The sequence below is a fragment of the Nymphaea colorata genome, chromosome 2 (genome assembly GCF_008831285.2).
Source record: "Nymphaea colorata isolate Beijing-Zhang1983 chromosome 2, ASM883128v2, whole genome shotgun sequence".
Taxonomy (NCBI): domain Eukaryota; kingdom Viridiplantae; phylum Streptophyta; class Magnoliopsida; order Nymphaeales; family Nymphaeaceae; genus Nymphaea; species Nymphaea colorata.
The window spans coordinates 8,367,743-8,385,266 of NC_045139.1; the positions used below are offsets into that span (position 1 = coordinate 8,367,743).

At 40.2% G+C, this 17,524-nt stretch overlaps 1 protein-coding gene across 2 annotated transcripts; it reads right to left on the minus strand.

Annotated features, from left to right (window-relative positions):
• Positions 1-1,391: 1,391 nt before the first annotated feature.
• Positions 1,392-13,110, minus strand: LOC116247887 (eukaryotic translation initiation factor 4B2-like). 2 transcript variants are annotated; one of them, XM_031620312.2, is made up of 4 exons: positions 11,863-13,110; positions 3,335-3,763; positions 2,075-2,112; positions 1,392-1,693 (listed from the first exon to the last, which is right to left on the minus strand). In XM_031620312.2, exons 1-3 carry the CDS (start codon positions 12,933-12,935, stop codon positions 2,088-2,090), a joined length of 1,527 nt encoding a protein of 508 aa, XP_031476172.1. In that variant the 5' UTR covers positions 12,936-13,110; the 3' UTR covers positions 1,392-1,693; positions 2,075-2,087. The 2 variants fall into 2 exon arrangements, with proteins under 2 accessions (XP_031476172.1, XP_031476171.1); XM_031620311.2 differs by lacking the exon at positions 1,392-1,693 and adding an exon at positions 1,777-1,942.
• Positions 13,111-17,524: the final 4,414 nt, after the last annotated feature.

The window sequence follows — 17,524 nt, forward strand, 5'->3', positions numbered from 1 at the left end:
GGAATCATTTGCACTTCCTTGCCATCCAATCAGTACATAATGAAATCACATGTTATCACATTATGTGAAAGAAATCATTTTCGATCACGGTAGCTTGCTTGTTCTGTTGATGGTACCCACACTGGAATATGCCATTAATGGAGCCTAAACAGTCCTACTCTCATTTGGAATCCAGGCACTAACTCTTTGCTGCCAACGTCGGAGTATGCACTTCAAATGGTTTGTGGTTTTCTGTATTGTTTTTTTTTTTCCAACTAAGCAATTTCTTTCACTTACTTTTCTTAGTTCACTTACTTTCCCTCTCAAGTTTCAATTTAGATGTTGGTGCATTGTGTGTCTGCGTGTTGAAAGGGAGAGGGGGAAGAGAAAGAGAAAGAGAAGTCTGACTACTACTAAAAATTGACAGATTCATGGAGAGGCACATGCTGCAGAATGACTTGAAATTTGTATACTAAGGTTGCGCTTGATAGTCTTAGATCTTAGCTTCGATGCTGCATTAAAAGGTGTGCTTTAGAAGATCCTTAGTTTAAAACAATAGTTCATAAACACTCATGTGGAGTGACATTTTAAAGAACTATCAGTTGTGCTCCATCCCTTTTTCTTTCTTCATTTTTTTTTTAAGAAAAGTTAGTTTAAAAGTTTTAGCTTATAGTAGCTTGATCAATTTTTGCTCTTTAACAGTCATCTATCTTGGTGTTCTTGGAGAAGGAAACAGCGTCCATGCAGAGCATAATGAAGCACCTTATCGACCACGCAATGCTACTGCTGATTGTTCTCTCCCTCTTGTTCATTAGTGGAGCACCTTTGAGTTTCTTGGCCCAATGCTAATAGGTGGAAAAGTTATTATAATGGTAAGAAAAGGCAAGTAATTTGGTTAAGATGGTAAGTGGGGAGATTTTTCGAGGTGAGGTTTCATCTGGCGAATGTGAAAAATTTTGAATATGACACTGCCAATAGAATTGATCCTTTCATACATTTGCTCAAGAAATTACTTTTCAACCGTTACATCCTATTGAAACTAATTTCCTATGGAGGCAAGGCAGTTGCCAGCAGAGATGCACCCGCTTTGAACAAGACTGCAATCGAGCTCTCTAGGCAGTGCATGGATATCTTATTGGTAAACAAAAAGAAACTTTGGCAAACCACCTCTGCAACATCCACGGTTACGCCATCGCAAATGTATCAAATAAAATCCGGTGGACGGTTCACAGACAGACATGAAGACAGGCAAAAGACGACAATTGTGAATTATTCAAGTAAATGCAGTGACTTGCAGAAATGGGCATTCTACAGTCAATTGACACACACACAATGCAATAGGCGAGCCTGACCATAAACAATTCACAAAAAGAGCTTCAACTTTCATACAATTTCCACAGTAATTCGTCCAAGCCACTCTCCTTTCCGTGAAAAAGCACGTCGCAAGATCAGTAAAACGGATCAGATAATACCCAGACAGGGAAGTTCAAAAACCTTTCAAAATCATTCCAGAGTTACCACACCACCAAAGGGAGAGAGAGAGAGAGAGAGAGAGAGAGAGAGAGGGAAGGGAGGAATAGGTTGGGACAAACATCACGTTCACTTTAACCACGTACAAGCATCCCTCAACCCAAATCAACACTCATCACCATGCCATCAGAATGTAGCACCCCTGGATGGAAATACCTCTGGAGATTGTGGATTTGTTCAAAATCTGCAGGCACAAAAGTTCAGAGAATGACCAAAGAAGGAATCATGCGACTGATTACCATTTACCAACCAAATAATCACAGAGCCTGAGGAAACAGCGCACAAATTAAAGATCTCGAATAACCAATAAGAGTACATCTCAGTTTGTACATATAAATTCCTCGGTATTAAACAACAAGAGAGGAAATAAATGAAGAATGAGACAAGAACAACACGACGCTGCTTGCCTTGACATGAAAAATGCAATTATACACTGCATCAAGTTACAATAAAATTATGAGAGGTCTATCCACAGCCTGCATCTCTGTCACTTTTCAGTGCAGAAATATTAAAAAGGAATGGAAACAAAACAAGTTATTTGTGTTTGAAGGCCTAATAAACTTACAGCAGTTTCTGCATCACCATCTTTCCTTGGACTTCAACCTACAAAGGAAAGAAAAGAAACAAATGTAATAGTTTTCGATGGACATTTCACTTTCAACAGTATGCAAATGTGCAATTGTATTCATGATCACTTCAATCTTCAGTCTTTATTCTCTGAGAAACTGCAAATCCAGTGCCTAACTACAATGTTGTAAAAGGCGTATTGTAACATGTATCGGTAAGGCCGTCCTATACACTGTACCATAACGTAGCGTAACGTATCGTAAATTAAATTTTTAATTCATAAAAGTTTTAAAAAATTAAAAAATAGAGAAAAATTCGGTAAAATTAGGAAAAACAAAAAAGAAATTGAAAACAATGTGTTCTATATAAAAAAACTCACCACATCATTCATAAGCCATAATATAGTAACAACACGTTTAGAAATGACACATAAGAAATTCATAATAACACAATAAACATCCATCACAACTTTAAAGTTTAAACTTTTAAAGTGTTTTAGATTACATTACAAGTTTACAACAAATAATATATTATGATTATCATCAATCAAGGTCCCATCATCCGCAGGGGCCATGAGTAAACCTTCTTATCCACAAGCGAGTTCTCCTCTAAATCGACGATTTATCACATAAATGGGTGATTTTGTAAAAAAAAAACTGGTCAAACTTTCCCCTCTCACAATTTTTAAACATGTTTAGAAAGAGGGAGAGAGAGGTTCTTTTGTAAAAAACCACAAAAAAAAAATCATTTTGTCCATGTATCATACGATACGGAAGTGTATCGGGTGTATCGTACGATACGGCCCCCATATCGCACGATACAGCCGATACGCCTACGATATACAAATGTATTGTGGCCCGTATCGTGCGATACGGATATCACTGCTGAACTGTTAATACAGAAAGCAGGTGAAAGAACCAAAACACCGTCCATCTTTCTACTGCTCGGCATACTCAACCTTTGAAAATTGAAACTATAGCCCAGAAAGCATCTAAGAGCATCTATACCTGTTATTTAAGCTCCAAACCTCTATGTTAGAGGAGCAGATTAAAAGTTAAGGACTTGTAGTAAAACTTTTTCAACAACAAGCTTCTTGTCATGGTGGGGGAGGAGAGGAGTACGAGGTGGACATTAAGGTTGAAGGCATACAAGAGTTAAACTTGTCAAACAAGAAGCTTCTTGACAAACTTCCTCAAGGGGAAAAAAATGAAGAAAAAAGAAAAGGCTCCTTAGAAGTACTGCTGCGTTAGCTGATTACCTATCTGCATCCCGGTTGACAGGAAAACCCCTCTCCTTAGTACCACGGAACCCTCTCCCATTGTCGGTTCTACTCCACACATCTGGTGCACCGCCACGAGAATGAGGTCTTTCAGCAAATTCCATACTTCTTGAATCCTCTGATGCACCAGACTGGGAAGATGGGCGCTCCAAGTACCCAACACCAGTCCTACTTGCACCAGAACCTGGCCTGTCATTCCCTCTCTGACCAAACCGAACCTTATCATCCAACTCCCGTACTAATAATTCCAGCTCAGTTTCCTTCTTTACTACCAAATCTTGAAGTGTTTGTAGTCTGCCTGAATCTTGGTCAGATTCCCCATTCAACTGTACATGGGCATCCGTTGATAGCTTTCCCTTCAGCTGATTTATCTCATTTCTTAGTATCTTTTCCTCCATCGTCTCTGGTCTGAGTATGTGCACCACAACAGAGAAAAATAGAAGTTATAAACACGTGGGAGTGATTTTTGGCAAGGTAATATAGTGTCAAGTAATTTAGATACAGAGATTAGGCAATCCAAATAACAAAGTTACATGCTACATAGACAGAACCACTCTCACAAAGAATGCACCACCCAGTCCACAGTCCGGAGTACAACTTTTTCATGCTGATATGAGGTTCTTTGAGAATAAATAAAGATGCATCACAGTGTAAGTGCAGGCACCATGCAATGAACAGGCAGAGTACAAAACTGTCTCCATAGTCAAAAAGTAAAAGCAAAAACATGCAAAGGAAGACGATGTTATGTTGGCCTTAATATATGGCATTCACCATATATTTTATCCCACCAACCATCAGGCTGAAGTCAGGGCATGGTTAATTGGTTACTCAGGCTGGACAGACTGTCTAAACCATAGCAGGTTACATGATTGACTGTCCGTGACAGCAACGTTCTTAAAGGTTCTTTCCATTCCCTCAAAGGTTGCAACATGTTGTCCATGACGAGTTGACACCTTGTCATCTATGATACATGGGTACGCCAGTAAAGGTGAAGTACCCGTCCGGTACCGCTACGACACCGGTACCGGTACGGGCTTAGGTACGCCGATGGTGCTGCTACGGTCAACGCACCGAAGGCCGTATCCATCCATTTTTGGACACGATCAAATTTGACCGAGTCCAAATCCGTCCGTTTTTATTTTTAACGATTATTTGATTTTAACTTTTAAAACCCATTTTAACGTTAAACAAAAAGAAACGAAACCCTTAAAACTTAAAGTTTTCGTTCGTCTGTTCTTACCACTCACCGAGCGACGGCAGCGGCGACTGCGACTGGCGACAGCAAACGGTAGGAGGCGACTGTCACGGTATTCTTTTTTCCTTTTTTCATTTTTCTTTTCATTTTCATCGGCTCCACCCCTGCCTTCGCCGTCGGCGAAGACCGCCGACGCCGAGGACGGCCACCCCTGTTCTATTTTCTGTGCTCACAGTGTTCTGCTTGTTTCTTTCCTTCTGTTTTTTTCAATAACAGTTGTTTTCCTGTCTCCAGCCAGTCTTCCTCTCCTGTTGCTCGAAACTCTCACACGGAAGTCGTCTCTCTCGCCGCCTCACTCTCCTGCACACTCGCCGTCTCCCTCTCCTACTGCTCGAAACCCTCACACTGAAGTCGCCTCTCTCACCTTTCGATCGACCTTCTCTGTCTCTGTGTCTCCCTGTTTCCTTATGCAATACGTGTCATGCCTCTTTTGTTTTCTCCTGCCAATTTTAGAATTGTAAAGCTCAACCAGAGCCTACTCTTTTGTCTCTGTCATTGCGTGCTTCTTTCTTCTATCATCTTTGTTGTCTCATTTTTAAGAATACACATTTTTGTATCTGAATTTCTTCTCTGAGCTTGAAGATGACATTATGCAAAATACAATAGAATAATGCTAGTTCTTTAAATTTTGAATGTTTTGATACAATTTTTGTGTGTGGATTTCTTGTATGCTCTTGAAGGCATAATCTTCAAAGTATGGCAATTGGCAGCATACAATTGGTTATTTTGTTTGAAATTTTTTGACATATATATGTATATGTGCATGTGTGTGTACGGCCGTACCCAAGTTTTTTAAAAATGATATGTACCTATACCAGCACCGGCACTCGTACCCGTACCTATGTGACATAGCTTGTCATAGACAAGGCGTCTCCATCCACATCCCTCCAACACACCCTGAGAGAACCATCGTACTTTCCATGTCACATCTAAATGAGTCATGGTGGCTCCAACAACCTTTCTAATCAATAAAAAAAGTGACTAGAGAGTTTCGACTCTCGTAGAAGATCAATATAATTCTAAAATTTTTGAATAAGGTAGAATAGAATCCACATAATAATCTCTTTTTTTTTCACATGGCACAGAGACTGGAATTCATATTTATCATCATGTAGCAAGCTCCATTGTCAAATCAAACCTATAGGCAACAACATCTAGGCTCTAGCATATGCAATTTTTTATGCAACACAGAAGCAAATGACGTGACCGGTAAGTGGTAACTGGTATCTGGTTACAAACAAACAGAAAGAACAGACATGCAATCTATCTCGTCGGCTAAAACAAATAGGCTGAGAAAAAAACACAAGGTAATTAACACTAAATGACCAAAAACCCAAAAATATATTTCATCATAATAGACTGCTTAAGGGTCTCTCTTGCTCAGCTCCATATTTATCATTTATTATGCCGAAATTTACTTCCAAATGACTACCAAATTTATGCAGAAATGTTTCACACTTCCGTTGGGTGTAACTTCTCTTGAACAACTGATTTCAAGTCTTAGCCACTACAGTATTAAATAACTGGACTACGTATCCTTTGCCATGAGGATGCACTGATGGAGGACTTTCTGTGGGCAGAGTACCCGATTTTCAGGCTCTGAGACAACCAAAACAAGGTGTGGCAAACATGCACCACTTGGATTGACATGTTGTTAGCGCTGCTCTTGCTAACTCCTGTTTATGCACTCATCCAGACGAGAGACAGAGCCCATCTTTGTCTTAATGACTCAAATTCTTCATTAGCCTTTTAGGGTTAACTTCCCTTACAATATATATGAGTGTCATGGGCTGGGTTTATTCCATAACTGGACTGTCCACCCGACCCGACTACAGGCCAACTAACTCACTGGTCATAAGTCATAACTAAGGACCCAAAACACAAAATGACTGACGACTGAAACTGAGAAATGCATGACAGGCTCCCCACACAAACCCTATTGATACTGTGCCTAACAACTATATCCCCCCAACAAAGCACCTTGTCCTCAAGGTGATAACTCTGGAAATCGGCCCTGAATGTCCTCCGCTGGTTTCCAAGTGGCAGGTAGATCGTCATAGCTTGACCATTCGATTAGCTATTCTATCCCCTTTTTCCCATCTACTGTGTGAGTGCTGCGTGTTCCTAATTTTCTGCAGGGAACAAATGCGGAGTCTCCTCTACTGCTGGTGCCTGAGCTATTTCTTCTTATGTGGGCGCCTTGTAACATGGCATGAATTTGGAGACATGGAAGACTGGATGTATGAGGCTTCCTTCGGGTAACTTCAGTTCGTAAGCTAGTGAACCAACTCTTTTCTTGATCTAACAAGGGCCCACAAATCGTGGAGACAACTTGTGCCCTTTCTTCTTCCCCAAAGGGTTCAGTCCATTGGGTGGTTTGCGAAGGTATACCCACTCGCCTTCCTTGAACTCCTGGTCCCGATGCTTCTTGTTGTACTGAATTACCATTCGGTTTCGGGCTGTGGCTAAATGCTGCTTGAGGTCTGCCAGCACTGCATCTGTGCAATGGAGCTGGGTGTCCACCACTTATTCCCTAGCAGTGCCCGGCTGGTACGTACGTAAAGTCGGGAGGGGTCTGCATACACAGCCTCAAAAGGAGAAATATCTACAGGGTAGTGTCATCCTGTGTAATACGCAAATTCGGCCCGTGAAAGGTAGGCAGCCCAAAATTTTGTTAACTATTTCAGTCTGACCATCTGACTGTGGATGGTAGGCCATGCTCATTTGCAGTTTTGTCCCTTGTAGTTGGAAATACTCTTTTCAAAATGTACTCAAGAAAAGAGAGTCTCTATCACTCACAACGGAGTGTGGCATGCCATGTATCCTCCCTACTAAGTCTTGGAATGCCTGTGCAACTGATTTGGCTGTAAAAGGGTGAGTCAGCACTATGAAATGCACATATTTGGATAGTCGGATGACCACCACCAAGACCACTGACTAAACCCTGTAATTAGGAAGACCTTCAATGAAATCCATTCAAATGTCTTCCCAGATTTGATTTAGAATGGGTAACGGCTGCAGCAGTCTTGCAGGCTTCCTGTCGTGTTTGTTTCACTGGCAGACTTCACACCTTTGGATATAGTCCTTGATAGTTTGTATCATCCCTGGCCAGTAGAACGTGGCCCAGGTATGCCTGTACATTTTTTTCCAGTCCTTCATGGCCAGCAGCCTTAGAATTGTGGAAATGATCCATGAGCAGCTGTGGCAGATCCGTTTCTGGTGGAATGTAGACATGCCCTTGATAATATATGCATGGATCTCGCCATTCATACCCATAACATTTCTGTGAATTGCTATGGAGTCTCTTCCTGACCTGCTGTGCTGAATCTGCGGTGTGATGGGCCACTTGATCTGATCCCACAGACTGAGATGGGCTTCGGTGATAGTGGTTAGGAATCCTCCCTTCTGATTGCAGGTACGCGACAACCCATCAGCTGCTATTTTTTCCCTACCCTTTCTAAATTTCACTTCAAAATCAAAGGCCATCAGTTTGCAAATCCATTTCTAGAGAGTTGGGGACAGCGACTACGGTTGCAGACAATACCGCAGGCTATGATGATCGGTTAAGACCACGAACTTCCTGCCCATCAAGCAACACTTCCATTCTTTTCCTCTACCATTCTTGCAAGCTCAAAACAGTCTGATAAATTGCGAGGGTGTGCTGCTTGGACTTCGATTCTAATTTCATCCTTGAGTCCTGCAACAAATGCCCCAACTAGTGCTTCCATCAGCCAACCCCTCACCATGTTATTGAGGTCTTCAAATTGCTCCTGATATTCCACAATTGTGCCTCTGCTTAATTTGGGGTAACTCGACGTTGTAGTCGAGGTAAGCTGAGGGTCCAAATCGTGCCTTCATCGTCTCGATCAGTATCTCCCATGATGGTTTTCCTTGTCGCACCAGTAGCCACCGATACCAACGGATTGCTGGACCGTCAAAGTGCATTGCAGCGTGGCTTACTCGTGGATCTCCAATGATTCCGTGGCGCTCAAAGAACTGGCCGGCCTTAAAAATCCAACTCAAAGGGTCCTCTCCCATGAATTGTGGAAAATCCATCTTTGCTGGTTTCGACCCTCCCTCATGGCTGTTTTCCCTCTCCTGCACAGATTTAGCAGGATTCGGCGTACCTTGTGGCAGAGTCTGAGTCTGCGCCTCTCCCCTTGTGCTTGGACTCCTAGTCAGTGCCGCTGTTTCTCTGTGTTCGCTACTAGGGTCAAAGGGGCGTTTCTACCTTGTTGTAGAAGTTCCCTCATTGTTGCAACAAGGGACTGGTGCTCTGCTAGGAACAACCGCATCCTTGTGTCTGCTTCATGGTGTTGGCCCTCCATTGCTTGGAATCACTGATCCACCATTTCCACAATCTCCTCCATTCTGGTCCGGTGAGCATCGATGGAAGCCATGGCATCCCTCATGGTAACCTTGTCACCCATCGGCTCTGATACCAGTTGTTAGCATTTTTCTTGCTAACTCCTATTTACGCACTCACCCACATGAGAGACAGAGCCTAACTTTGTCTTAATGACAAATTCTTCATTAGCCTTTTAGGGTTGACTCCCCTTACAATATATATATGAGTGTTGTGGGCTGGGTTTATTCCATAATTGGACTGTCCACTCGACCCGACTACAGGCTAACTAACTCGCTAGTCATAACTAAGGACCTGAAACACAAAAAGATTGATGATTGAAACTGAGAAATGCATGACAAGCTCCCCACACAACCCTTATTGCTATTGTGCCTAACACATGTCTTACATGTCCATAAAACTCAATGATTTCCCTTGTCATAAAAAACTAAACAAGAAAAGCCCCAAGAACTAATCCTGTTTCTTAGACTCTTCCATTGAAATCTCACTTATAACATGTTCCTTGCTTAACTAATTTCTTCAACATTGTCTCCAATAGTTACAAGGTTTCCTATGTAAACTAGCACAATATATAAAATTATACATTAATGCTTCTACTGTTACAAACAAACAAAGGTTTACAGTTACATTATCCAACAACCGAAACTCAACAATCTTACCTCTTGTTACCTACTTCACTTCATATAAAATTCCATCTCAAATTATAAAAACTGAACTCCTGAAGTTCCTTTAATGGAACTGTATGTGGTGTATCCCACAAAACACTCTTGTATTCAAGATGCAAGATATATCCTACAATATAGTCAAGCGTAATACCAAATGCATCAATACCATTGTTATTTTCTTTCCTTTTTTAATTTTCAAGTTTAGGAGCCTATGAGGCCACTTAGAATAGACTCCTTACTCTTAAGAGTATCCTGAGAACACCACTTTTTGTGGAGAAGATTATCGTTTTATCTTTGAAGCCACTTTCATGCATGAACAGGAGAGCCTCATGGACTAGGTTCACGGATCATTTTAGTTTTTAACTTTTAACTTCAATCACATTCTTGTGAGATAAAGCACGTCATACATATGCTTGTTTATTGTGCTGAATATCTTCTTCAATTCTTCAGGGTTCAATATTGTGCTGAATATCTTCTTCAATTCTTCAGGGTTCAATATCTGATGCAAAGGTATTACTTTATAAGTAACATCATTTTTATTACATGATGAACCACTCTCCACTTTTGTTAATTATTTGATTTTTTTAAAGATTGTTAAAACCAAAAGATCAACTTTTAGCACATGTGACTGATTCTTGGTCCGCCTGATACGGATTCAGATATGCAGTTTACAACATTTTCCTTAACTACTCTCTGTATAAACATTCTCAAGTCTCAACTAATTCTCTTAAAAACTTAAATTTTTACATCAACATACCACAATCACAGTGAAGTTCGTCTAAGTATTGCTAGAGATATTGCTAGAGCTACTTGAGTTTAATTAGCAAGCAATACCAAATGAAATCGGATGATGTTGCTTTTTCTTATTTTCATTTACCAATAGAAAGATTTGTAATTGATGTTCTATTCCTTGTTCATTACAGTTACTTGGACAATCATGTAATCATAACTGATGACTGACCTTGAGCACTTATGAATTCTCTAGAAAGAGCTGATCAGAGAAATGAAATAAGATGAGCATTTGTTTATCTCTCTATTGTCCTGATATCAAAAGTACACAAATGAAGTCCATCAGTCTAGCTTTCTTAAACTAACTTTAAATCATACTTAGTTCGCTATGTGACCTATTTCTTTCCAAACTCAACTAGACCCAGTTCTTGCAAATGGAAGCACTACTGCAAGTCCGCCGGTCAACATACAATTCATCCTACCACCACTCACTGCAGCATGGAGAATTCATCATTTAGCAATTTCAATGTAGGCATATTAAGCTACACTAATCGCTGTTCATTACTTTTCCATATTAAAACAACCATCAGTGGAAGTAACATCAAGATACCAAATTGAAGACACCATTAATAGCAATGTCCTCGCTTTTGAATGCCCAATTCTTGATGAAGGTAAAATGCATTGGATGATCTTCTTTCATTTTACGAATTTATGTCACTGCACAGATATCATCTTCATGGTAAAAATTATTTGTCATGAATGCAGTGCTGTTTCTTTTCCCCCAATAAGTAAAGCTGAGGTCATGGGTTTGTCCTATCAGATTATGCAAATAAGAGCTACCTTCACCTGGCCAGGGTTTGGCTTGAAGACCTTAATGTTGAAGTAGGTCTTGGGTCAATTACTCGGGACTACCATGTATCATCCCATAAACAACCTTCGAATATAATTTCTTCTGCAAATTCTTATTCTATGATAGCAGACTTCGAGAAACATAAAGACATATATACCATATATACCAGAGAACAAATCCAACAGGCGAAGAAAGAAAGAAGGCTTAAACAAATAAACTAAAATAATAAGACGAAAAGGGAAGGAAAAGGAAAAATGTATGAAGTTTTTATATTCACGTTGATTTCCATAACTTTTGATTGCAAGCTAAAAACAGTGTCGACAAAGAATTTTAGTGCGGCCCACACGGGAAGCGAGTCAAATAGCTTCCACTAAAATCTAGTATGAAAAGCCGATTAGAAAAAGAAGGCAAACATATTCAGAGCAACTACTTAGAGAGTCTAGAAGATTAGTACCATAGGACAACATCAAAACTTCCCACGCACATTAGAACAGAAAATATAGGAAACTCAAGACACAACCACCGCTTTGACATTTATGATATGCCATGTTGGTATTTGCTCTGTATGAAGGAAGAGAAAGAAATAAAAGCACAAAAGAGAAAAGGGCATTTTAGAATGAAACCAAGAAGAGGGCCAACAACCTGTCCACTGCTCGGTGTTCCAGTTCAAAATCTATCTTCCGCCAATCTTTTCCCCGTTCTTCCAGCAAGACTTCCCGAGGTTTTGCATCTCCAAAAGGGTTAATCTTAGGCTTCGGCTTCTGCACTACCTCTGGCTGCGGTAATGGGCTATCCGGCCTGCTTGAATGAGCACTAGAAGGCCTGCTTGAGTGCTCACTCGTCGGCCTGCTGCTCCTCCGGCTGTCCATCTCCGATTCCAACTTCCTCCAATCCAAACCCTTATCTGCGAGAATTTCTTCACGCGGCCGGGCAGCGCCAAACGGGCTCGGCCGAGATCTTGGAGGTTCATTCACCACAGCTTCTCTGCTCGGAGGGTTCAAAACAATTCGCCGGCGCTCACTTTCCGGCGGCGGACCTCTGAAACTTGATCCGAAGGAGCCCCCCGATCTCGCAAGGCTTTTGCCTGTGTTCCAATTATCGACATCGTCAGCCCTAGAACTCGCCCCACCACCAAGAGAGCCATAGCGTTCATTGCTACGGAATGAATCCGGTGGCGGTCCCAGCGATTTCTTCGTTGCAGACCAGTTATCGACCTCGTCTGCACGCGAAGGCAGGTCGGGTTCAGAAGCCCTAGGAGGAGCCGCCCTCCTCTCCTCAGCGAAACCCCCATAGGACCGACCTCCTCCGCCAGAACCCCACGAACCGTCGGCCTGGTCCCTCCTATCCCACCGTCCGCCACCGCGACCGACACCATCATCCATCCTCAGACCGCCGTAAGACTTGAACCCGCCACCCAAGCGGCCATACTCCTCCCCATCCGATCGCTCCCTCGGCCCGGTGGGAAGCCGTTGCATCTCCTCCGGCGTAAGGCCTTTCGGTTCGGAAAAGCGGCTTCCCCCGGGTGGCCCGCCCGTGTGGAATTCCGAGAGGGTCATCACCTGCTTCTTCTTCTTGGGTTTGGCGGCCGCTTCCTTCAGGCTGGGGAAGCTCGTCGACTCTCCGGGGAGCCGCGACCCGCCCACCGATTCGCCCTCCTGCTCCTCGCGCTCGACCTCCGCCGCCCACGCCCCGATCCCGCCCCATGGCGTCGCCATTCCCCAGAGAGGAAGGAAAGCAGCAAGATCACAAGAGCTTCTCCTGTGTGAGAGAGGGAGGGGAAGGATGTTGAGCTTTGGCCCGCTAATGGAGCCCGTGCTCAGAAAGCATCCGAGAACTCTCTCTCTCTCTCTCTCTCTCTCTGCGTAAAGGGTCTGAGAAACGAGGGAGAGAAGGCGGACCCTACAGCGTCGGTCTGCCCGTCCTTGAAAACAAAACAGCGCGACCTTCTGAAACACAACAACGAAAAGGAGAACAAGGCACACAGATCCACGTGTAATACAAAGACGAAATTGTCCTAGAATACCCTTCCAGTAATCTTTTGGAAGAACAACAAAAGCATTTATATTTGGATATTTCATTATTTAGTTATCTGAATAATTAAATCAAATGTATATCACAAAATTTAAGTAGGTATATAAGGTTTTGTTTAGTTTATTTTTTATATTTCACTGAAATTAAGTAGTTTATTTGATAAATGTTCTAGACTGAGTCAAACACGAGCTTGCGTCAAGCCAAGCCCGTCTCCTGCTAATTTTCATCAATTGCTGTTGATATATTGGCTTTATTTAAATTTAAGTAAAATTTATTCGAATTTTATCATGCTTGGTGAAAGCCAACTTGAACTTAGGGATGCCCATAAATCCGATTTGGATCATATATTAGATTGAATGGCTTCCTAAAAAAATGCGTATGGGAAAATTTTAACATCTGGATAAGAAATTGGTTCCATTCAGATTTAGGAAATGGTATCAGATCATATTTGGGTTTGATTTAATAATTATTCTATCATATTCAAATTCAAATAGGATTTAGCTTCAAATACATATAATATATCCAATGTCCACATGTTATGAAGTTCAGATTTGGATAAAGCAAGATTCAAATACGGATGTGAATTTGAAAATTTGATTTATATCATATTCGGATTGCGAACTTAGATTTGGATATAGCATTAAACTTTTTCTTCATTTGTAAGCGACAAAATATTTTAGGGAGAGGAAAGTGAGCATAAATATTGAGAATCTGAATAGGTCAATCTTGAATCCATGTGCAAAGAAGAGACAACTCACCTGAAACATCTTAGTAGTAAGAAGAAAAGAAAGCAAAAGCAATTCCCATGTAAACATTTGAACAAACAGACATAGTTAAAAGCACATTTGATTCAAATCCAACCCGTTTGACAACTCTACTCGAGCTCAAACATAATTTTCAAGGAGGATTGCATGCAAGCACTTGTTTTTCTATTGCTTATATATATATATATATATATATATACAAACTTGATAGGAATTATCTAATCGATTCAAAGATGTTAGACTCTGGAGATAAAACAAATGATGGAAGATAAACTGCTTTTTAAGAGTTTGAAATACCCTTCAAAAGATGATGAGAGAGAGAGAAGGAAAACAAATGAGTTTCAACAAGTAAAATTCTTTAACTTTTTTAAATGATATTTTGGATGCTTACAAAACAATTTGCCTTTTATATTTGCAACTTAATATTCATTGTTTGCTTTTTTTGGAACCAATAGCCTAAATGATTTTTATCAAAGTGTAGTACAAAAGGGTTTGGTAGTGAATGGGTAAATGGTGACTCTAGCTACCCAAGTCACTCATGCAGACTGTCCAATTCATTGTCATGGATAGTTTTGAATGAAAAACAAGAAAAAAGTGTGTGAAACTAGTATTAAATAATGCAAGTGTCTACCACTTTTTCTTTTTCTTTTTCTTTCAACTGTTTATTATAACATACCTGGATAATTTTAAACGAAAAACAAGAAAAAAAGTGTGTAAACTAATATTAAATGATGCAAATATCTACCACTTTTTCTTCTTATTTTCCTTTTAACTATTTATTATAATGTATCTGGCTGCCATTATGAGTGAGTTGGGTTTCTCTAAATGACTAGAGTCACCATTCAATTTTCTTATATATATATATATATATATATATTAAAAATTTGAATGGTGATTTTGGTCATTTAGAGTCACCCAGCCTTCTAATCTAACTAGGGGCGTCTCATCATAAAAGACGGTTAAGAAAAAAACAAGGAGAAAAAGATTGTATGCATTTTTGTCATCTAGTATTAGTTCCTATTTTTTTCTCTATGTTTTTCTCTTAACTATCCATCTGCATTAGTAGACGGCTTTGGTTACATAGCTGGCTGTATTAATGTATAATGAGTCGAGTAACTTTGGGCTCGACTCATTTATCAAATGAGTCGCGTTCGAGCTCGAATTAAAACTCAAGTTATAAACAATTCGAGTTTGAGTTACATGAGCTCCACTTGTTTAAACTTGACTCGATTCATTTGTTTTTCATTTCTCCTGCTATGTCATCTAACTCTCTCTCTCTCCTTTTATTTTTCTTTTCTCCTCTCTCTCTCTCTCTCTCTCACACACACACACACACACATTCTACATCTTTTTCTGCTTCTTCCTCCCACCTCCTCTTTCTATCTAACTTCAACCTCAAATCACATACCATGTAATAGTTTTATGGATTCAACGCTAAGTTGTATGAATCATTGGTTAATTGATTTTGATGTAAGCAATGAAATTTAGGTTGGTACTCTTCACACACTATTTTTTGTGAACAATTTATGTTTTAGAGAAAAACAATATAGTAATATTGCAGCAGCATTTTTTCCTCATATCTAGAAGAAGTTGAGGATGAGCTGGAGCTCATACTCGGTTAGCTGAGTCTAGCTTGAGCTTGCCATATAAAGCTCAGCTGGAGCTCAACCCAAGCAATATGTGAGTCAAGTCGAGTTCGAGCTGGCTCAGCTTGGGCTCGACTCGCTCGTTGAAGATTCCTATCTGGGTGACTCTGAATTACTAGAGTCACCATTCACACACTCTCTCTCTCTCTCTCTCTCTCTCTATATATATATATATATATATATATAAGCAATTGACTTCTACCTGCAATCGCGGTTTCCTTGGATAACTACTCCATAGAGGTAGACCTGGGGACAGATCAGTTACATATAATTAATATTATTATAATTATTATCAATTGCGATTTTGAGATTGTTGTCCATGAAATTTTAAGTTGACCTCTACAAAGGCGTGTAGTGATGTTGAGGGTTGCATTCCTAATTCCAAACACATAATTCTATATACTCCTATAAGTATATTGAGATTATATAATTTATCTTGTGTACATTCATGAAAATCCAAACGTCGCTGCTTCTCTAACAACTACACTCTGCCAATTACTCTCTCTTTAATGCAAATTTGGTAATTGGATAAAAGCCAAGACTATTCATAGTTTCTCTATCTTTATTAATAAATGCATATTACTATTTTATACATTAAACCCAATTGATTCGATTGGTTGGGTTGTTTAACAAAATATAAGCAGCAAAAATGTAACTGATATAAAAGGGCATAGTGCGGTGAATCAACCTAGCCGGTAGTCGGACTCTATTTAGCTGAACCCAAGGTCGGTCTAATTTGGTCTCGGCTTACATGCTACAAATGAGTGGAGCTTGAGCATTTGCTTAAGCTTGTGTGTGCCAAACTAGCTAGCAGTGACTGGTCATGAACATGTCTTAAATTTGATGAAATTTGTCCATGAAAAAACAAACTTTCCATATTATCCGAGCGAGCGTGGGAGAACACCGTTTGATACAGAGCCAAAGCTCTTACCAACCCTTTGTTTCCTTTTAGGAGTAATTCGGTAGCAAAAACACTTTCTAAGTTTTCCACGAATCTGTCTCAAACTTTGTGGTAGATTCATGGAACACTAGAGCTATTGTTTTATGAACATATTCATGTGATGGTTACAAAATGTTTATGCTACCAAACGACCTATAAGATACATTGCCTATTTTTAGTATTTTGGGTGCAGTCCTAAATGTGCTTCAACTTGGGCATCAGTGACCCTCTTTTTACAGTACATGAGGTTGACACTTGACTCTGAAATAAAGACTAACTGCCTACTAACCCCCCAGTCGTTGTGCCAACCTTTTCGGCGGCAAAATCTCCATATTACAATAGAGTTATAATCTGAATCCTGCATATTCCTCTTGTCAAAAGGCCATGCGGCCCTGTTCATTTTCTCTGTCCTCCCCGTTATAAATGAAGACTGTGCATGTTCCAATTAGACTTCCAGCTCCAATAGTATAATTTCAGTTTCCTTGAAAGCAAAGCGTAAATTATTTAACAAACTTAATGGAGACGTTGGCGTAAGCATAGGGATTTCCCTTGGAGCATTCACTATATAGTCGCTAGCTCCTTAACAAAGGAATGTCAATAACTATTTGAAGCAAATTGAGATGGCTCAACTTGGCCTCGTTTCAAGCTTTTTGGTTCATTTTAAGCCCCATCATGCCCAAACCCTAAGCTCACTTATCTAAATCAGTCTATCTTGAGTTTTCTAACCTCCGTGCTTGTGCAATTCATGGTTAAGGTGTGTTTGTTAGTCGGGGATCTAAGATTTGCAGAGCCAGGAAAATTGATTGGAGCGGCACTCGCTTAAAAATATTCATATTTGGTAGGACAACAATGGTATATTGCTTCATTAATTTTTTAGTACATGAATTATTTATATATGTTAATTATTTAAATGTCATTAACTA